Genomic DNA, 23,416 nt, shown 5'->3' with positions numbered 1-23,416 from the left:
GCGGTGATTCAGAATCATTCCTGCAAAGGTGAGCAGAGAAGAAGTAGTCTGCCAAGTGATTATTGGTGTTGGGCAGCTGGTCCCCCAGTTTGGTGCTCTAGGCCCCTCATCTGGAATAAGCCACATGTCATCTCGGGCTTCCCGGTGCTTGGCAGCCAAAGATCTACTGATTCAGGGCCCAGGCCCTGCCGTAGGGATGAGTTGGATTAAGATTTTTCAGTTCCCTGTGGCTTACATTTGTCTGTCACCCAAACCACAGCCTCTGGAGGATGTGGAGAAAGGAGAAGACAAGGGCCATTTCTTCTCAGTCTAGCAGAACTGCCTACATAGTCTGCTTCCTTGCCCCTCAGTTTGGAGTCAACTGCTCAGAAACATGTGAGTGTTAGCCTAAAGTGCTCATTCACCAGTGTTTCATCCGGGTTATCTGGAACAGAATAGCAGTCTCTGCCTGCAGTGAGAGTCCCCAGGTGAGTGAAGGTGGGGAGGGGAGGCCCTAGCCTTGATGGACAGCTGTGCAGAGAGATTCCAGCTGCTGGGAGTGAGCTGCAAGAAAATGTATTCTGGAGCCGAGAACAAATGAAAAACTCTCAGAAAACAACCCCAAGTGCAAAGTGAAAACCCTGAATTCCTAAACATCTTGGTTTAAGATGTCAAGTTACTGTAAAATATAAAAGCATTTTATAATCCTCTAATCTGCACAGCGATCTGTACATTACTAATATGGGAGTTCAAACAAAACAAACAATAAAACCTATGGGGAGCCGTACACATCCTTCCACTTAGTCATAGAGAACTCCCAGGGGCTCATGGCATGTTCACACCTTTGGCAAAATGGCTTCGTGCCTAAATGAAGACTAGAATCTGGGTGAAATCAAAGATGGAAATCAGCCGGGATGTTGCTCCAGTGTTTTCTGGAGCGACAATGGTTCACAACCTTGACCACATATTTGAATCACCTGGGGACCTTTAAAAATACTGTTGCCTGGGTCCCAGCCCAGAGCTTTTGGTTTAATTGGTCTGGGGTGTGGCTTGGGCATGGGTTTTTTTTTTTTAAAGCTCCCAGGTGATTCAGAGCACAGCCACAGTTGAGCACCAGAGGTAGAAGAGAGAGTGGGAATATGTTTGCAGCTGGGGGTGGAAGGGACTCAAACAGCTTTCTAATCATAACATTCTTCATTTATTTCCAATAAAAAGAGCTTTTCTTACTGTTTTGGAGTACCATATCAAGAGGCCACATTATTTTTAACCTAAAAGTAAGATGTGAACTTTTCTTTTTTTTTTTTTTAAGATTTTATTTATTTGAGAGACAGTGATAGAGATCGCGCGAGAGAGCACAGGCAGGGAGTAGAGGGAGAAGCAGGCTCCCCGCTCAGCGAGGAGTCCAACACAGGGCTTGATCTAGGATCATGACCTCAGTTGAAGGCAGATGCTTAACTGACTGATCCACCCAGGCACCCCAGATGTGAGCTTCTCAAAGGCAAGTTTTTTTGAATTGTCTGAAGCAAGCATTTTTGCTTTTTCAAGAGAACTGCTTCATTTCATTTCTCCCTCCAGTGTGTCCACTAGTGAGATGAACATGCTCCTTACTACCAGGGAGGCGAGTGTGTAGCACTTGCCAGGATGAATTAAGAACCTAATCAGATGAAGCATTTGCACAGATAACAAACTCTGCATTTCTTTAACATTCAGGAGAAAACTTCTGCTTCTTTTTGAAGGGCAAGTTTTCAAAGGCATTTAGGTTTCTCTGAGGTTCTGAGCTGTGGCACAGAGAGTTCCCTACAGACAGAAGGTGGGTCAAGCTCTTTCCAGGCAAGAGGAACCGAAGGGGATTAAATATATCATCCAGTATTTTCACTGTGGTTTCCAGATATGTATGTAATTACTCCGATAACGCAGAGTATATGTTGGTTATGGCTACTATGTCTTTTTGAACCACAGAACACCCTGAAATGAGCACAAGGGTTAAAAGAATCCAAATTCTCTAGGTTTCAATGAGTAGTAGTAGGCTTACATTAACTGAAGATTTGTAAGTCTCATTTCTCTATGTCCTTACTTCTCTTTAGTTTTTCTACAGACAACTCAAAGCTTTGTGTGTAAGTATTTTTACAAATATACATACTCCTATATATTTACATTTCTACTTTCACAGTGTCCACTTCCGACTTTCTGAACTGGAACACTAGCTTCAATGTTGCTGGTTAGATTAAGTACTACCTGCCTGTTCCCTTGAGGCCAGCTTGCAAATCTCCCTGTCCCATGAACCTTTCTTGCCCACTCAACGCTTCAGCATCAGTGGCTTATCTTTCCTCCTGAGGGGCACTTAGTGCCCTTTTAAAGGGGCTGCAGATAATGTGGTTGCATCTGCCCAGCAGGGCTTCTTCCTCCAGGTAAAAGAGGTCTCTATTCTAATGCCTACTTTTAAGAAAAGGATCCTTTTTTTTTTTTTTTTTTTTTTTACTTTTCTAAAAAATATGTTATTTATTTGACAGAGAGAGCGAGAGCGAGCATGAGCAGGGGGAGCTGCAGAGAGAGAGGGAGAAGCAGACTCCTGGCTGAGCAGGGAGCCCAACGCAGGGCTCCATCCCAGGACCCCGAGATCATGATCTGAGCTGAAGGCAAATGCTTAACCAACTGAGCCACCCAGGCGCCCCTTTTTTTTCTGACTTTTAAAAACCAGCACCAGATGCTCTGTGTGGGTGAACAGCTTCTGCACACACTTCAGCTCCAATAGCACTACTGATGGTCCTTACCTCCTACAGAATATCAAAATAAATTCCAGAGGCATTAAAGAAGTAAATATAAAAAATGAAACAAAAAAGAAACTAGAATAAAACAAAGATACATATTTATCTGATATCAGGAATATAAATACATAGACATATAAGTGGAATGGAAGGAACCACAAAGCAAAAGATATATAGATCTAACTATATAAAAAGGAAATACTTCTGTATGTCAAGATAATACACTAAAAATGAAATAGTTGTAACAACAGCAAAAAAAAAAATACTGGGGAAAATATTTTAACACATCTGATAGGTAGCAAAGGGGAAATTGCCTCTTTTTTTTTTTGAAATTGCCTCATGTTAGAAAAACTTAGAAATCATTAATAAAATATAACAACTCAACTGAAAAATAAGCAGAAGAGATAGAAAATGCCTAAAAGCAATACTAATAGGAATGAAAAATTTTCAACCTCCCTAATACTCAAAAAATACAAATTAAGATGAAAGTATTATTTTTCATTATAAAGTTAGCAAAGATTTAAAAATATTCCTATTCTGTGTTGGTGAGGTAGTTGGAATAACAAAATGTTCACACTTCCTACTCCTCAGGCCGCCACAACTAAGCCTGTCTGAGGTAAGAAAATTGAACAGTTAATCATAGGCGATAAGGTTCTATATAGTTCAATGGAGTCCAACATGAATGGAATAGTGAGAAATCTGGAAACCAGGCCATTTGAGGAATGGTTCAAGGAATTGACTGTTTAGTTTGGAGACTACAACTCTATGGGGAGACACTGAAAAATTATTATGAAGAAGGCATAGATTTACTCTGCTTAATTTTTCTAAAGCAAGGGGATAGATGGAAGAAAACACACTTTGGCCACATACAAGGAGGATCTTTCCTACAATCAGAGCTGTCGAGTCCCAGAGTGGGCTGACTCATGACATGAGTAGTCTCAGCAAACAGAAGCTGCCGGCTTTCTGTCGGGGATGTTACAGAGGAAACTTCTTGATCCCTAAGAGTACTCCCAAATTTTTCCTCTATAAAGTCCCCTTTTAATAACTTCAGAACTTTCATAAAGTGGTTTATTTTAAGAAGAAACTAATTTAAATGATCCCAGACAAGTAGAGAAAATGGAAACCTGCAGGGAGTATGTCTGGTCAGAGTTAAAAAAACTCCAGGTACCAACTAATATCAGCAGGGGAGAACTTACACACTTACTTGTCTTGAGTCTGCTGAGGTAAGTGGAATAATGGCCCTTTGGTTCTAGAAAGCAGGTTTTCAGTTTTTGTTTGTAAGTGTGTAAGTGAGAAGTCTTGGTATAGAATTCTTAGGGTTAAGACTTTTCCCCAAGCTTCTTTTCCCAGATTTGTCCATGTTCAAAAATAAACGTGGTACTTCTAGTCATCTTTAGAGAGAGACTGTGGTAGGTCAGGTGGTGGCCAGTTCAGCCTCACACTCACCAAGCTCTGAATCTGGAGATGAAGTATCATAATGTGGTCTGTTCCAACAGGGACACGAAGATAGTTTTAAAGTCTTAGCACCTGGGAGTTAACTTGAGTATTTTCAGTACTATTCTGTTTGGCTAACATCAAATGACACCCTTCTAAAGGCATGCAGTTAGATGCCAGTGTTTTTCTTTGATATAGGATTTAATGAGGGTGAAATCAAAGCAAAAGTCATATCCCGGAGAGATGAAAAAAATAAGCAGTATGCAGAAAAGAAAAAAATATGTTCATTTCTTCACAGAATAGTCAATAAGATTCTGGGTTAATAGAAGCCTCAAGTTTCAGCTAATCATGGCAGCTGAAGGAGAGGCTTAATACAGATATGAAATGCAAATATTTAGTATGGAACTGATTAGCCCTGAAGCAGAAATATTCCACACCTCTCTCATGCACCACCCACAAGCTGCTTCCTGTTAGTTGTTTGTTTCTAATAACAGAGATGAACAACAACTTGAGGATAAGGACTTCAGAATTCCCTCCCCTCTCCCCCCTAATATCCCACATTGGATAGCTTTTGAAGGCCATTGATGATGTGGGGCTGGCATTTGGAGGATCAGGAGACATTCTGAGATGAAGTATTCACACTGAACTTCAGGTTCAGATGTTTTCCCCTAATTTGTGTATTTGGGATTCCTGAGCTCTATAGTTATGGGACTACAATTCATTTAAAACTTTGGCTACATTAGTTGCCACTGACATTAGAGTGCTGAAGGGAAACAAGTCATGTCTGGCACAAAGTAGGATCTCAATAAAAGGTGATGGATGGATGAAGACATGAGAAGGCTCATGTGCCAGCATTTTTCCCTCAGAGATGTGCCTCTGGGCTTGTGCTCCAGTAGGGGAATGGGAACTAGCTGGCAGTGCCTATATGTATGGGGTTAGAATATAGTATGTCAAAATTGATTTTTAGAGGCTTCAAATTAAACCAGCTTATAGTCACTGCTAGAATGTAATAATCCTTTTGTTTGAGAAAAGCATAGAGGAAACAGAAAGGAAGTCCCCACTTTTGCTGAGAAAACAAAAGCTTTTATTAAAATTCTATATGACTGGGAAAAAGAAGCTTTGAAGAAGCTCAGAGAATAACTTTTAAGAAGGATCTGAAATTAGGACTTGTGAAGAAAAGTTAATGAAACAAGGGTGAGTTAGCCTAGAGGAGAGAACATTGCTGAGTAATCTGATGCTCTTCACATTCATTCTGTGAAAAGCCTATGATGAAATGAAAGCAGACACTATGGTGATAGGGTTCAGTGATCTATACTGTATGAATGTCAGTTGGGGTAGCACAGTGTTGAGGAAAGTGCATTGGATTTGGGGCCAGGAAAATTGGGTGCTAGATACTTTCTAGCTTTATCACTTAATAGTTGGGTGACTCGAATAAGTCATTTACTTCTCTGAGATTCAGTTTCTCCAACTCTAAAGTGTGAGGGAGGCAGGGATTGTTCTACTTTCTTCATGGTGCTATTTAGAGGGTCAAATGAGATAATGGCTATTAAAGCTCTTTATTATCTATAAAGTCCTAACCACATTGGGCCACAGTGTTCTTATAAAATTAAGTGTTCAGACAGGATTGAAGTTGTGGACACTCCTTCCCCAGAGGTCTTAAACCTTGAGCATCTTCTAGTCCAGATGGCTTTGCTGCAAATGAGTAAGGGTAGGGAGAATAGAGCAGATCACTTCAAAATGTCATTCTGCCCCAGGATTCTTAGCATCTGATTCCCTCAGGTTCTGGTGTCAGAATAGAACAGTCAATGTGGTGAAAATTCTTTCCTTCTTTTCTATTTTTTGGATAGTTTTCCTTTCAAATGGAATTGAATGAGACCCATAGGGCAGGACGCTGGGATGTGACCAAACCCCTGCTCTTGGTTTGACTTTTCCCTAAAAATCTGAGTCCTGTATTTTGATGTAAGTTGACTTCTTTGGCCTCACTTCATGCTGCTTTCCCTGTTTGTCAAAAGACACTGGAGATATTTATGTCTTGGGGAGAACTGATTCCCTAGAGGACAATGTTCACTGATTTGTGATCACATCAGGCATTGGGCAGATTCCTTTCTTCATGGATGACAGAGATGTTCCAAAGGTTCTTTTTGACTTATCCAGAATGGGAACTATTATTGTCTTGGGTGTAAATGATCAGTCTTCCTCCCAGAAAGATGAGAACATAGGAAACAGGACAGAGGATGGACTTGCAGCTGGAGATTTTCTGGAGAAAAACTAGCCTGATGTTACTGTCACTTCCTCTTACAGCACAGCCTCTCTGTGTGGCCTTTTAGTGGCCTGAAGAAGCTACTTGGCTGGTGACCGTGGAGACAACAGGCTCCAAAAGTGAAGTGGGAGTGGGAGAATGAGAATGGAAAAGAAGAATCACATTTTAGAATTCAATGGGAGGCAGAACTCTTTTGAGCTCACCCTCCCACTGAGTTGGAATCTTGGAGCCCCTCTGGGCTGGCCATGGCTGCTCACTCTGTGCAACAGGCTACCTCCCAACAAACCCTGTCCTCAGTCAGACCAGGCAAGCCTTTGAAGGAAAATGAGCTCTTTTTTTTGTGGTGAAATCTTTCTCTTTTAGATTATGCTCCCTGGTTTGCTGTCACTTTGGAGGATTCTAGACTAAATCTGTTTTCTTTCACTTCTCAGTTCCTGAAGTATCTGAAGAAAGTCCTCATGACTTATTTTTCTTGTCTGAATGAAATCTCCCTATTTCCTTCAGACAGCCTTACATAATATGTATTCCAGACACAGAACCCCCTCCTTTTGTGTACATACTGCAGTTTTCTGAGCTTCTCTTCTCCTATCCTATAGGGTATTGGTCACCCACCTTTGGTCTGATTGCAAGAATGAGAACTATTTCTTGCATAAAGAGTTGAGACTTGAGTGGTAGGTCTTAAGATTGGTTCACTCACAATGAGAAATGAGAAATGAGAAACAGGAACCTTCACCTGTGGACTTGGATCCCTAGACTGTGCCTGATTAGTGGCCCTAAGGGTGCTTCATGTGCAATACCTGACATTCTTGAGCCCTGAGATCTCGTGGAGATACCTTTGCAAAGATTTCAAATATACCCAGTCCTGCTGGCAGCTCCAAGAGAATCAGTTACTCCATGTTCTCAACTGGTCATAAAGGTTTACTGGCATCTCTTTACTCCTGAACCGCCAGGCCAAATTGGTCTAACTGGTGGGTTGAATGGCACACTGACTTGCTCTATATCCTCTTTCTGGTTCCTCCAGACAAGAGCAATTACAGGTTCCTCTGCTCCCAATGCTTTCCATCCTCTTCTGAGCTAATACGGCTCCAGGCTGCAGCAAGGAATTAGCAGACACAGAACACAGAATCTGGCCCCAGAGGCTTATAAAACAGAGAAGGAGACACTAAAGGCTGAAATCACTTCCTTGCATTTCCTTTCATCCTTTCCTGCAGAGTCTGCTTCACCAAAACCACACCCTTCCTGTGAGACCCCCATCTCAGAACCACTGAGGGCTCTTGCACTCATTAATAGTTACTGAGCAGAGCACTGGGGGGCACTGAACATATACGTGACAGCCCCTGCCAGCAGCTAACAGTCCAAGGTGGCACAGACCACTGAGGTCTAGTAGGAGAGGTGTCAAATTAGCAGTAGTTTACAGGACAGAAACAGGCTTAGAGAATTAAATGAAGAGCCCAAAGCTCCGCAGTGAAGTAATGGTAGGATTAGGGCTGGAATCCAGTTCTCTTGACTTCCAATCCAAAATTCTCTTTAATATGATATATGTAAACTCATATGTGCCTGTCTATATTTCTACTTATATACATAGGCATATACTTGGGTGTATGAAATTTTCATTTGTAAAAAGCTGTATTTCACCCACATGCTCTAGTGTGATTCTCACGATAACCCCATCTGACAGGTAAGGGAGCTGAGGTTTGCCCACAGGAGTAAATGGCAGCAACTGGATTCACAGGGCTTGTGATTCCAGCTCCCCCTTCTTTTAATTGCATGACATTGTTATTTGATCTCGGTGGCCATTACCAAATCCCTCTTCAGGACCCCTCTGGAATGAAATTCTCATTTTACCTGTCTCCCACATTTTCAACAAAGCCGTAACACAGCTTCTCACTGAGATGGGGACAAGGTGAGGTGCAAGACAGCATAATTGGGACATAGAGCATATCAGTAGCCAGTGGGAGTTGCTTTAGTCACTCTAAAGGACAGGTACAGGCAAGAGAGACTGAGGTGTGGCCAGGTTCAAATGTTAGGGGAATAATCCTGGAGGCAGGACGTAGAGTGGAGTAAACTAGGCCTGTACACCTTGGTTGTGGGGGGAAAAGCTCATAAAATGATGTCACCCTCTGACTACATCTCCTCTTGTTTTTGGTTTTGCATTTATCCCATTCTTATTATAATCTTTTTAAAAAATATTTTATTTATTTATTCGAGAGAGAGAGAGAGAGAGAGGCAGAAGTAAAAGCAGGCTCCATGCAGGGAGCCTGATGTGGGACTCGATCCCGGGTCTCCAGGATCAGGCCCTGGGCTGAAGGCGGCGCTAAACTGCCAAGCCACCCGGGCTGCCCTCTTATTATAATCTTACCAAATGTCTTAGCAACACATTATCTTAAAAAGTTGGAGAAGATTCTGCTTTGGAGGAACATCTAAGAGGTGTTAGAAAGAGAGCAATTGTTTCCCTCTTCTTCCCCAGCCAGCTGGAGTCATGAGCTGCGGAAAAGGAAGGCAATGGACATGTACTGCACACAGACTATATGTCAGGAACTTTACATAGATTACCTTCTTTACTCCTCTCCCTATGAGATGAAGAAATGGAGACTGTTTTGTAGAGATTATAGAACTTGCTCAAGGACACAGAGCCAGCAAGTGGCTTGTTGGAATTAAGGTATTCGGCCCATTCCTTCCACATGGTACATGTGGTCTTCCCAATGTTGGGCAGGCTCAGTTCCTAATCTCTCTGGCTCCAGAGGATCTTGAACTATCACAATCACTGCTGACACCAGATTGTGCCAGAAATGCCTTTTCAGGTCATTAATGAATGGCAGTGGGAAACTGGAACATACCCATGATCCTCAGAAAATCAGACCCAGGATGAGGATTTTAGAGCCAGAGGGACCTTACCAAATATACAGCAACTCTTGAATTTTGCAGATGAGAACACTGAAGTCAACGGATCAGGATTCAAGGATCTGCCCAGGTCAAGTGATTATTTAGTGAAGCTGGGACCAGAACTGGTTCTCTTTCCTAGAATGAAGGCTGAAAATTCAGCACACTAGTCGTGAATTACTGGGGAAAAGAAAGAGAGGATGAAATACTCAAGAAAGTCTCCCAATACAGATAGGATTGAGAGGAAAGACAAGTAGATGCAATGTACACATAGCCAGAGAAAAGAGCCGGTATGTGAACCAAGACTGAAAACACAGATCTCGGGTGGGCTAAAGCAACTCAGTAAGTGACTTCCCAGATTGTGTTTTGTTCCCATTGCACATACAGTTGGAAGCCAAATGCAAGCCACCAAGGTTGCAGTGAAACAGTGAACAATTATAGCACAAATAGTTGTGGGCAGCTGTGGGAGTGCAAGCCACCTGCTCCAAGTTTACAGCTTTGTTAAACTTGGTAAACATTAAAAATGGACTAGGAATGCTCCCAGTTTGTACAGCATCCCATACCCTTCCTGGGAGGCCTTACTCGGGGAGCTGAGGTGACCTTGCCTTTGACCAAGCTCTTCTCACTGTGGCCTAGAACTGCTTCCTCTTGGTAGATGTCAGTGTTGTCAATAGTCTCTGGGAGAGACTGAGGGAAATATGGAGCGTTACAGAAGCATATATTCATAGAGTTTGAGGGAATTGCAGAGCCCCCAGAATATAATGTCTCTTTTAATAAATGCTCAGATAAGGAAACTGAAATCCAAGAGGTGATGTGCCCAAAGTTATAAAATTTTGGGGCAGAACAGACGCTTGACCTCTGAACTTTTGACTCTTTGCTCAGTGCTCCTCCCTTTTAGTCCCGTGAGGTTTGTAGATGCTGACAAACAGGGAGATACAGCATCACAGAATATTACAGCTGAAAGGGGCATGGTTCTTGGGTTTTTGGTTGTCACATGACTAGGGGGTGCTATTGGCATTTAGTGGGCAGGGACCCAGGGTGCAAATAAGTAGCTTGAAATGAGATCATCCTTCATAATGAATTGTCTTGTCCAGATACCAAAAATGCCCTTGTTGAGAAATACCTTATCTACCACTTGACTTTACAGTTGAGCCTAAAGACCAGGTAGGGCTTGACCAGAGTCCCAAAGGGAGTCAGCAGTCCATGGACTCCATCCCACTGAGCCCCCAAGTGAATTAGCAGCAGGAAAGAGGCAGCTCTAGCTCCCTACCCCCCCGCCCCAACTCCCCCATCCAGCTCCTGCTGCACTTGCTCTTAAGCCATTTCTAGGTCTGCGCTTACTTGGACTTCAGGCCCTCCTGTCCATAGGGCTGCAGCAGATACTGGTGCACAAGCTTATCTCTGAGAGTTCCAGCCAGTTTGATTTTCTTTCTTGATCGGTGCAGGTTGATGATAAAAAGCGTAATGGACCCTCGAACATAGTTGTGGCTGAGATGGAGAGAGAGAAGGGGAAAATGGAAATAAAGTGGTCAGTTAGATGCTGCTAAATAATTTATAGACTGCACCAAACAGGACTCCCCCAGGAAAGGGCACTTATTTTATGGTTCTTGGTCACTCTTGACCTTCAAAGACAGGAAGGCCTTGTTATTGTGGTTTCTTGCAAAGAAGATACCAACTTCCCACCACACTCTTTTTGTTTTTGTTTAAATGTATTACAATGATTATAGAAAACAAAATATCTTTTTCTGAGTGTGAAAAAAACATGCAGACTGCAGAGAATAAAAAGGAAAAATACAGAGAAATACAAAAAGAAAAAGAAAATTCTCCCATAGTCCAAGTATCTTGTGATATGATACAATTTTGGTAAATATCCTTCCAGTATTTTTTGTTTATTAATTCAATATTAATTCAAATATTTACTGAGTAGTTTGACACATACATATATATTTCTCAGTTTTCATCTAATTGGGACCACATTGTTTTTTCAGTTCGTGACCATCTCAGACATATTTCTATGTTATTAAGTTATTGTATTTTCTTCTACTTACAGAAGAATGCTAAATTCCTCATTATAGAAATGTAATATAATTTATTTAGTTAATTCTCTACCTTTGGGGACTTACATCTTTTCAAATTTTTGCCATTACAAATTACATATGCCATTATATAAACTTTTTGCATATCATCATTTCTAATAAAGTCCTGGAAGTTGGACACATTAGGTCAAGGGGAATGCACATCACATGATTCCTAACCAAATCTTCTGGTTCATTCCCAGTGATGCTCCTCCCTGTGGGAAGATTTTCTGCCCTGATGTGTTGAACCCTAAGGATCATATGATTGCCTTTGGCCAATGAAACATGGGTGGACATGTTAAAATCTTTGCATGGAAGTTTTAAGAGGCTGCCTATGTTTTGCCATGTCTCTTTTCCCTGTGCCAGAAGACCAACAATGTTCTTGACAGAGGCTATTTTATTGACTTGTGTCCTGGAACAAAGATGATGTGGAGCAGAGCTACGGCTGAGCCATGACAGACAAGTAGTATGAATGAGAAATACACTTTCTTATTGAAAGCCATGGAGATTTGTTGGTCCTTTATTATCATAGCATAACCTCACCTATCCTGACTGCTAACACTGATGTCAACTCTCTAGAAAGCTTGTACCAATTTGCTCTGTTCAGCTATCTATAAGAGCACTCATTTCCTCATACCCTTAAGATCAATGGATATTAACCTTTTAAAATATCTTTCTTAACCTAAGAGGTGATAGTGAGATTTTGATGTTGTACTAATACGTATTTTTAAAAATTTATGTTGAGGTGCAGCATTGTTTTCATTCGCCTGTTTGCCATTTCATCTCTTCTTTTATAAACTGACTATTCATGTCCTTTGTCCATTTTTCTATTGATTTAAAAAAACTATTTGGGCAGTCCGCGTGGCTCAGTGGTTTAGTGCTGCCTTCTGCCCAGGGAATGATCCTGGGGTCTTGGGGGATCGAGTCCCACTTCACCCTGCATGGAGCCTGCTTCTCCCTCTGCCTGTGTCTCTGCCTCTCTCTCTCTCTCTGCGTCTCTTGTGAATAAATAAATAAAATCTTTAATAAATAAATAAATAAATAAATAAATAAATAAATAAATAAATAAACAATTTATTAAAAATAGTTATCCTTTGCATGTATGTTGCAAAATTTCCCCTGGGATTTCTTTGACCAATTCAGTTTGTTTATATTGTATTCTGATGTATAAAAGTTAAAAACTTTTAGGTAGTCAAATTTATTGATCTTTTTCATTTCTGCTTTTGCTGTTTTATCTACACCAAGATTATAAACCTATTCACATTTTGGAATCCTTTTAAACCAGCACAGGATGTTCAGAAGCCTGGGAGAACTATATGCCTACATGCAAGAGCCTTTCAGCATGTATCAACAAAACTATAATGATTTCCTTCTTTCTTGTAGGAAAAAAGACTTTGTTTCTAAGGGGTCCCCTAGGGCCCCATCTGGATGGGTTAATGAGAGGAAACAGAAGAAATGACCCAGTCCTGCCTTCAAAGGAGTTCAGAGAAACTCTAAGTCAACTTTGCCCAGAGGAAAATATCATTCCTTGCAGAAACAGCATCCCTTAGCCTCTGGGTCACTCACCTCTACTTCTAAAGGTGCTAATTAAGAGTTGAGTGACTGAGGGCAGGTCAACTTGATAACTTGGGTTGTTTTTGTTTTTTAATAAAACAGTTACCAGGGCTCATCCTGGAGATTTTGATTCCATCCATTTGTGATGGGAACTAGGGAGCTGTTGTGTGTGTATGTGTAGGTATGTGTGTGTGTCTAAATCTTTCTAGGATATTTGGCAGATGAAGTGGGTTTGGGAACCACTTGCCTAGAGCAATCCATTAAGATTAGAAGAATTCTTAATGTGTATTCATTCCACTGACTGTGTCAGAAGATTTTTCTTGCATCTGTAGAAGGGTACTTCATTGTATTCAAGCTTTCTGAATGCCTGCATTGATATTCTGATAAATTATTAAATGACTTTTCTCTCTGGTTCCTCCTCCTCTGGTCCTTCTTAGTCTTCTAAAGCATGTGAAGTCGTTTTTGTAGCCAACTGAGTTAGGTCAGAAGAGAATGCCCATTTACTGAACAGACTTATATCACCAGAGCTCAGAAGAAGGATGCTAGACTGTGTAATCACTTACCATCATTAAAAGAACACTAACTATATTCTATTAATGGGCTTTAAGCTTAGTTTAGCTGAGGAAATTGAGGGAAACATTAACTACAGATACTCTGGGCTTCAGTATGAGCAAAAGTAGGCATGCACGGGTACCAATTTTGCCAGACTGTAGTAAACTCTTGTGCTAACTACCATCAGACAACCTTCTCAAGTCCAGCAGTGGAGGAGGGAGAGCTGCACACTTGCATTTATGAGTTTCTCCTCTGCAAAGCTGGGGCAGAATGAGCCCTGGGAGACTATAGAGGAGAAGGGTGGGATGTAGGGAAGTGGTGGGTGGGAGGGAGACCTGACAGCACAGCATTGCTACAGGGAAAGCTGTCTTTTCAAGCTGCTTGGCAATGGTCTGATTTTTATTTACATAGTTCCCCTGGGGGAGACAAACCATACAGCAAGCCAGCTCAGAGACCCTTGTGCAGAGGCTCTCACAGAATTCATGGAGCCTCTTCAGGTAGGAACTGGCATTGAAGACTGCCTCACCCATCCCTTTTTCTGCTTGGCTGATGGGCAAGGATATTAAGCAGAGGTCCTGTGGCTGCAAAGACACATTCTTGGCGAGGGAGTGCAGCACCAACCTGAAAGTACTGTGTCGAGAATCCAGATTCCTGAAGAATATATATTCTCTGCTCACAGAAAAATAATCTTGGAAGAATGTTGTTCCCTAAGAAGTTAGGGATCTGACTGAAAGAATGGCTCACAGGCAATCGATCGTCTTCTGAGGTCAAGTCCAGGTGGCTTTTGGTTCTCTTAGCGAATGTCTCTTTCTGTCTGGTAGAACATCTATCTTACTCCATGTCTCACTCACAGTCAGACTTTTTCCCCAGCAGAGAATCCATGCATCTGGAGTTCATCTTTCTGGCTGTTCTTTTGCTGCCTGACATCTCTGTGATGCCATGGGGGTAGGAGGAAGTGAGTCAGGGAAGGGAGGCTCAAAGTGGAGTATCCTGGATTTAAGAGGTGGGGGACATCATATGGAGAGCTGCATCTTGACTTCCAGATAAAAAGTAGTCACTGTTCTAGGAATGTCTCCAGTGAAGCTGGGAGATGAGAAAAGGGAAGACAAGACGGTGCTTTGGAATCCATGGTCATTTCCAGTGAAAGTCCGTGTGTTTGAGAACTGGGTTGGTCCATTGTCTCCAAATCTAACTCAAAGTTTTTGGGTTCGGTAAAAGTCAGGCCATGTTTTGCCAAACATTTTTTCCCCTAATTTCAAAGCCCCTGTGTATTTTAAGGGAAATTTAATCCACATGTTTCTGATTCATTTACACTTAACTCATCAAAATATTGTTTTGTAAGAGCCATTTGATGTCCAAGAAGCCTCAGGAACCTTTTTTATGAGCCTTTAAAAAAATTTCTTCTAAAAAACAGGAAGTCATGTTTTGCCAATAATAAACAAACTTGAACCCCAAAAGGCTCGGCTCAATTTTGCTTCAGTATCCACCAGGTTCCAATTGGTTCTGAACTTGGCTTAAGACCTCAGCTCCTCCCCAGAAACATACATTGTTTCAGCAGAATGATTTATAAAACAAGGTTTCCCAGTCAAAACTTATTTGTTCTCTGAACAAGAAGATCTAAGGTGAGAACTGCCATGCCACCGGGCTCGTAATTTGTTGACTCTAGAACAGAAGGCAGTGGAACACCTGCTGGTGTTGGTATACATATCACACTTTTTATCCTAAATCGATTGTAAAACACAACACTCTCCTAGGTCAGAAACAAACCATAATGTAAGAGGCTGCCATGAAAGGCAGTAAGATATTCATTTTTTTTTCAGTAAGATATTCAAATAGAGGTTGCATAACTGTCAAGGAGGTTGTAAAAGGAATTTCTGTTGTATAGGATATTGGGCCAAAAGATCTCTAAGGTTTCTTCCCAAGTGTAAAATTCTTTGCATTATTAATGTTGTTATTATTTGCATACAGGAGTGATACCATAAAACTTTTGGAATTCAATATGATAATATAAGTGTAGATATCTGGCAAGATGCTTGGCATACAGCAAGTGCTCAATATACACTGAAGTTCAGGAGTTGTTTCAATAGATATTCTCTTTGGGTTGTTCTACTGGTAAGTTTATACTTTCTCACCCAATCCCTGTTTTGATCCAGGATATATATTTTCAGAGTATTGGTCAAGAGTGAATAGTCCAAGATGTCCACTCTGGGACATTTCTGTGACCTTGAGCTTGTTGACCATAAATCAACTAAGTGAATCAGTAGTGCTTCCTCATGACTGTTGTGGGGGATGAGCAGACACAGACAAGACACATGGCTTTCCAGGGAGAAGGAGCAGAGACACTTGTCCTATCTTTGTGCCTACCAATCTGGGGCACTTGACACCAATAGACATGTAGGAGATCTGCAACCCCAGCCAGTTCCATGCATTCATTGTGGGCCTACTTTTCTAATAGGAACAACAAGACCTTCACCCCTATTATTATCATGAAGGTCATATGTGCATCAGTCTAGTCTTGTCTCTCTTTTGTAATGGGGAAGAGGGATGGTACTGACAGAACAGTGGCACCATTTCCCCAGAGAGGTTCTGAAGTGCATTCCCATGGAAAGTAGAGGGGTGCTGGTGATGTAGAGAGAATATTAGATCCAGATGATGTTAGTGAATGGTAGAATTTGTAGCCACTCTACCACACCACCTCTTTCTGGATGATGTGCTGACATCAAAGGGGAAGAGAGCCAGAACTGTAAATCCTCCATGATGTCTTGATGTCCTATTTCTGCATTCATTCACTCATTCCTTCCTTCATTAAACATTTGCTGAGATCTTCTTCATGCCAGTCACTATATTAGACACCAAGAGTACAAAAATGAACGAGACACTGGCCCTGAGTTCATGGTATATTCAGACTATTAGTGACAACTCTCCACAAGAATGTCAAAGAATGTCAGGATGAGCACTGAGATGAGACTATGTGAGGAGCCCTCTGTGAGGACACCAAAGGTCAGCAAAGCCCATGGCTACTGACATTTTCCCCCTGGTTCCTCAGACTGATAGTATAAAAGGGCACAACTGAAGTGCTTCCCAACAGAGACAAAAGGTGCTAAGGGTAATATTTCTCTCTTGAAGCTGGGGGTCCTCCTTTTGAGTGGTTACCTCAGGGCTAGGGTGGAGACAAGGAGTACAATGTATCCTTGTGTGGGGATCAGATAACTCCAGCCAAAGCCATAAAGCAGTCACTCTCTGTCAGGTATTGGATTGAGCTTCCTGTTGAGCAAAAGGGACGTTGAAAACCTCTGGCCTCTGCCCAAACCAGCCTCCTCTCATCCACAATAGGCACTTGTATCTACAGACAAGACAACTGGCCCCTGGCCCCACTATGTTCAGAGTGATTCTTTGAAAAATCTTATCATGATAAATTAATTGACTTGGCTCCTCTCTCATCAAGGAAGGGGAAAGAGCCTCTGTTGTAACCTGACCACTGGAGCTCTTTGTGCTATCCACTGACCACGATCTGCCCCTGATAGGCCCACGGGAATGAAGGTCTGGCTGGAGGCATTAGCTTCCTCCTCCCCCTCCCCCACCTGCATTAAGAGAAAGAGTTCTTTTCCAGAGCTGCCTACGCTGCTCCTTAAACAGGAAGTGATGTAAGAAAGCCATATTTGGTCAGATGGGATTCGCTTTAGGCTGTTTACAGTTTTTACCTTATGATTCTCATGTTTTAAAATGGCATCTGCTAAACTTTATCAGTTTAATGATAATTACTTTTCCTGTTTGTTTACAGACTTCAATGACAACCAGTGCTTCAGATCAAAAAGAGAAGGATAGCCACACATTACCACACTGATTGTTCTAAGTCCAGCCCTGTAAAAAAGGAAGCCCAGATTTTATTTAACCTCTTAACATTTAAAATAGCTGGAAAGATTTCTGAAATTCTGAAAATGATTCTAAAGCTGGCGTGACTGCCTTTGGGCTTTCCAGCTTGGGACACCACAGATCTAGGGCTAGGTTTCTAGTGGTAGAGCTCTTCAGCATACACCTTAGAAATGTAGACTTATTTCTTCAAGCTCTGCTGGTGGATCATAAGAACAAATTTTATATCTCTAGACTTGGTTCAGGCGTAGGTACATACAAAAGCCTCATGCACATTACATCACCTGGCACAGAGAAAATGCTCAATAAAAATTTGTTGGATGAAGTAAATGAAAAAATGGCATGTGTTTTTCTGAACTGGTTGTGCATCAATCTTCTGAGAGTGAGAAAATGGTTTTACTTGGAGAAAAAGCTATTTATCCTTTAAATAGCTTTAGAGATCCTTTAAAGATCCTTTTAAAGAGATCCTTTAAAACCTGTAAAGAGCAAGTAAAATAATTCCAGAAGCAGTTTACAGTAAGTCTTACAGGGGTCCCAAATGGTATGGAATTCTAAGAGGGGATTTGAAACCTGAGGCCCTTTGGGAGTAGCCCAAAGTAACATCTCTCTGAAGACTTACTTGTGGTGGTTTGTGCAGTGAGCATAAATCCTTAGTTTGTCCCGGATCACTCGGCCTGGCCGTGGCTTCCGTTGGAGCCCGGCCACATGCACAGCCAAGACTTTGGGGCCAATCAGGCGCTTGTAAAGGAGAGAGAGCCAGTAGTCCTGAGGAGAATAGAGAGGTGGAGAGTCAGAGAAACATGCACATTGAGTGTCAAAGGTAAATATACCAACACACAGGCCAGAAACTACTTCTTACCAGGGGTACAGTGAATCGTGACTAGAGACCCTAATTCAGTTAAGCATATCAACACGATGAAGTGCTCACCTTGGGTTGATAATGAAATGGGCACTATCTAAAGTGACCTTTTCAAATGTTGGGAAATATCAGGAAGGGAGACAGAACATAAAGACTCCTAACTCGGGGAAACGAACTAGGGGTGGTGGAAGGGGAGGAGGGCGGGTGTTGGAGGGGAATGGGTGACGGGCACTGAGGTGGACACTTGATGGGATGAGCACTGGGTGTTTTTCTGTATGTTGGTAAATTGAACACCAATAAAAATTAATTAAAAAAAAATAAAGTGATAATAGAGAAGAATGACCACAACTGGAAGTGTGGACTTGGTGCAAATTATGCTTTTCCTAGTCCTTGGGTAATTTAGGCAACTGGACACATCACAGGTACTAGGCAATTTGGGGTCCACTTCTCCTCCAGAGAATAGCAGGGCTTTGAGCAAGGCACTGTGAGAAGGAGAGAGTATTTAAACTCACAGTCACCTTACAGGAGATTTCTCTAGGGCCAGAGTGGTTCAGCCCTCCAGGGACTTCCTCAAATGTAGTAGAAGTGGGGGTGACTGGGTGGCGGGCACTGAGGGGGGCACTTGATGGGATGAGCACTGGGTGTTATTCTGTATGTTGGCAAATTGAACACCAATAAAAAATAATTATTATTAAAAAAATAAATAAAAATAAGAAGTGGAAAAAAAAAATAAAGTGACCTTTTCAACTGACCAAATGGGGAAATTTAAGTGGGGTGGAGTCAGACCAGCATACAAAACAAATGAATCAAAGTTTTTCACATATGAAATAATAACCTGTCAGGGCCTTAAATTTTTTACTTTCTTTAACTTTACTTTCATACTGGTTTATCACTTGTGTTTAACTGTAGGATAGAAGATTTCCAATCTTTAGGATTGCCATCAATATAAGAATCCACAAGTCATCCTTCAAATATTATCATTAAGGACTAATTGTGTGGTGGGAGGGAGAGGAAGGTACTCTAGGCAAGAGACCAGACTTCTGAATTCCAGAGTCAGAAACACAAACAGAAGAATGTTTGCAAACCCTGGTGCTAATTCTTGGTCATCCTCAATAATTCTAAAATAAAATGAATAATTTTAAACTAAAGGAATATGATACTTTCAACCATTCTGGCATCCATTTGTAACTGATGAATAAATATTCAATTTGTGACCCATACGTGTATCTGACCTTACAAAAGTCTATTCACTGGCACCTTAATTTCTATAGTATTTGCTATTACCATATTTTGTTTTTATACTTGATACAAGACATATTTTGTATTTTGTATTTATTTTGTATTTGCTGTTATATCCAATCATGGGGTAATGACTTTAGTGGTTATAACTCTCCATGTAATAAAGGGCTTCCTAATTTGTTTGGGGGCTTTTTCCCTCCCCCCAGTTCTGGAATTCCATAATCATGCTACTCAATGTGGGCATGCTTCTCAAAGTCTAAAAGACATCATGCATGTCTTCTCAGTTTTCATCTTTCTAGGCAGAAATATTTTAATGATTTTTTTTCTCCTTGTGTGTTTATCTATAACATCAGCTGCTTAAAAGTATCTGTTGAATTGCATAAATCAGAACAAAGTCTCCAAGCCCCTTTGCCACCAGAACAGCTCTAAATCTGCCCTGAATAGTGAGCTCTAAGACTTGCCCAACTGTCCACCTTAATTAACCTTAATTAAGTATCTTCAAAATGGCCATGAAATTTGGTCTCCTAATACTTAAATGCCAAATATGATCATCAATCATATAAATGAAAAAAATCTCATTGTTTCATTTGTTCTTATTTGACTACAATTTCTGTATTTTTGATCTGAAGTAAACTTTGTTAAATGATTATCACAGTCACACCTGTTTTCAATGGGACACTATCCTTTTCCTATTGATTTGTAATACATCTTTTCATATTATTGTTAAGAATCTTTGGAATGTATATTGAACAAATATTCCATCCAAGTGTGTAGTTCACTTGTTATCACTGTTTATGATTTTTTGACATGGAGAATTAAAAAAAATTATAGGGAAATATCTATTTTTTTCCTTTTGATTTCTTTCACCTCTTTTATTCTTAGAAAGTCCTTCCTCACACAAGGATCAGATCAATCTTCACAGATATTTCTTCTTGTTCATCAGTTAAAAGTATAACCTCTTAATTCACTGAAAATTATTTTGTGATATGGTACTATTATTTTCTAAATTATTCTACAAGAATTAGTTGTAGCATCATACAGTTGATAATGTATTTTTAAATCCATCTTAATCACCAAGTTTTATATACACATGTAAAAATATATAAATATATAACATTGTAATATGTAATATAACACATTGTATTTTACAGTTTTATATCACTTCATTATTGTAGTTTACATTTTAATATCTAGAGATTCAAGTTCACTTTTTATTTTTCTTTGATCAAACTTTCTTTAATTAGTCATATCAATTTATTTTTACAAACCAACTTTGAAATAATTTTTTGTAGCGTTTGTTGTTCAGAGAAACTTGAGGCCAGTCTGAATTCTAGTCTATGTTTGGTTAGCCTGTTTATTTTTTATCTTTTGTGTTCTGCCAGAATGCTTATAAAGGCATGCTTTATCCTTGGTATTTGAACTTTTATTGGAAACATGTCAATGTGGGTTTCTGCATCAATTTGCTGATATTTGAGGAATACTTTTGATCAGAAAGACTAAGGTCTTTTTTTTTTTACCAATGAAAATTTTCCTTAAATATAGCTTTGACTTCTTTTTCTTTCTCTTTGCTTCACTCTTTGTTTCAGGAGTCTGATTGTGAACCCTCCATCCTCAATCCTGCACATCTATCATCTCCTTTCTCATCACTTTTCAATCTTTTTGTTTTCCCTCTGCAAGAGGTTAGCTCAAATTTGTCCTTTACATTTCCTTCAGGATCATTTCTGTCACTTACTAAGTCCAATGAGTATTTTAATTGTTATTACAATTTTACTTTCCCTATAACATTGTCTCATTTAGCTTACCTGATTGTCTGGCACTCATTTAAAAATTGTTTTCCAGGGGATCCCTGGGTGGCGCAGCGGTTTAGCGCCTGCCTTTGGCCCAGGGCGCGATCCTGGAGACCCGGGATCGAATCCCGCGTCAGGCTCCCTGCATGGAGCCTGCTTCTCCCTCTGCCTGTGTCTCTGCCTCTCTCTCTCTCTCTCTCTCTCTCTCTCTCTCTCTCTCTGTGACTATAATAAATAAATAAAATCTTTAAAAAAATTGTTTTCCATACTATGTATATGTTTTCCATATATATATGTGTATATATATGACAAATATTTATAACAAATTTTTGTGTACCTATAATTTATATGAGAGTTCTGAAGCATATAAGAACCTGCCACCCACCTGAAAAGCTACTTTAACAGCTCTGTGGTGGCATCTAGTTATGTGGCTCCTTTTTTTTTTTTTTTTTAAGATTTTTATTTATTTATTCATGAGAGACACAGAAAGAGAGGCAGAGACACAGGCAGAGAGAGAAGCAGGCTCCATGCAAGGAACCTGATGCGGGACTCAATCCCTGGAATCCAGGATCATGCCCTGAGCCAAAGGCAGACGCTCAACTGCTGAGCCACTCAGGTGTCCCATATGTGACTCTTCCCTTTCCCATTTTTGTGTTTTTCATTCACTTGCTTCATATTTTGTTTTATCCATACATTTGCTCCTAAGCAATATATTATTTACTTTTTTAGTTTTATAAAGATGGTCTCATGCTGAATGTAATTTTCCGCAACTCATTTTTTTTCACTTAACATTATGCTTCTAAGATTCATCCAGGTTACTGCCTGTACTTTTGTTCATTCATTCGCAATGTTATATGATACATTATTGTGTGAACATACTACAGTTTGTTTCTCCATTCTCCTGCTGATGGATATTGGGGTTGTGCCCAGGTTTTTGCTGTTACTGAACGATGTGGCTCTGAATATTCTTATTCCTGTTTCTCAAGACACAAGTGAGGAAATCTGGAGAAGCATTGCTCCACTGTGATGGGAAGCCAGCAGCAGCAGCAGCCTCAACACTTGCGTGCTTCTCAGAAATACACACTCACAGACCCAGGAATTCGAATCTCCAGGGGTGGGGCCCCAAAATTGTGTGGCTTTCTAGGTGATTCTGATGCTGATTAAAGTTAGAGAAGCACTGTTCAAGAGCACCTATCTAAGGGTGGAATTGCTATGTCATACAAAAATATACAAATATTCAACTTTACAGGATAATGCCAAACTGTTTTCCAAAGTGATTTCAATTATTCCAACTTGTACTTCCTCCAGTATTGTCTGTATAAGTTCCCTTTGATCCACATTCTTGCCAACATCTGTTCTTTTCTGACTGAATTTTTGCCAATCTAGTGGGCACAAAATGTCTACTTCTTTTTGTGTGTTAAGAAGTCCTTCCTCATGTCCAGTTCATAGATATTTTATATTTTCTTTTATAACTTTTGAAGGTTTTTTCCCTCTAACCATTACATCTTTAATCAATCTAGAATTGATCTGCTGGTATGGTGTGTGAGGTAGGTGCCTAACTTCATATTTTCTATGTGGATAGTCAGTTATACCAGCATTGTTTATTAAATAGTCTCTTTTTCTTTAGTGATCTGTAATGTCCTCTGTGTTATAAATCAAACTTTCATATATTCATAGGTTTGTTTCAGGGTTCTCTATTCTGTCCCATTGTGTTGTCCTGCATCACTGCCACACTGTTTTAATTACCATTGTTTTACATAAGTCTTGAAATCTGGTAGAGCAAACCCTCCTATCTTATTCTTCAGGAATGATTTTGCTAATCTTGGACCTTTGCTCAGCTACAGACATTTCAGAATTAGATTATTAAGTATCTAAACAAAATCTTCTGGGACTTTGGAATTTCAGTGAATTTACAGCTCAAATGAGAAGAGTTTACATTCTTATATTATTGAGTCTTCTCATCCATAAATACAAAAGGCAGTGAAAAGTAAATTCCTTCCAGTCAAGGAATCTTTTCTCTTTCTTTATTTCTTTTTGTTTGTTTGTTTCTTTTCCTTCTTTCAAAGTTCACAATCATCTATTTTTTTTTTCTATTCAGAAAGTATCCTAGATGTTTCACAATGAAAACTAATCTTGAAAGGAGAAGAAAACATGGAAATATT

General features: G+C 40.3%; 1 protein-coding gene across 2 annotated transcripts in view; it reads right to left on the bottom strand.

Moving 5' to 3' along the window:
• The window catches only part of HPSE2 (heparanase 2 (inactive)), a 634,074-nt gene that overhangs the window by 12,934 nt on the left and 597,724 nt on the right, over positions 1–23,416 (bottom strand). The window contains exons 10-12 of one of the 2 annotated variants that reach the window (XM_041746030.1): positions 17,989–18,134; positions 10,660–10,806; positions 9,900–10,005 (exon numbers count right to left, since the gene is read on the bottom strand). In XM_041746030.1, the coding sequence (XP_041601964.1) occupies positions 9,951–10,005; positions 10,660–10,806; positions 17,989–18,134 (348 nt within the window). In that variant the 3' untranslated portion in view covers positions 9,900–9,950. Of the gene's footprint in view, positions 1–9,899; positions 10,006–10,659; positions 10,807–17,988; positions 18,135–23,416 lie in introns of those variants that run through there. The other variant, XM_041746029.1, reaches the window with a different exon arrangement.

This window comes from Vulpes lagopus, chromosome 2, assembly GCF_018345385.1.
Source record: "Vulpes lagopus strain Blue_001 chromosome 2, ASM1834538v1, whole genome shotgun sequence".
NCBI classification, from domain to species: Eukaryota; Metazoa; Chordata; class Mammalia; order Carnivora; family Canidae; genus Vulpes; species Vulpes lagopus.
This window is presented reverse-complemented; position numbering and strand designations above follow the sequence as displayed.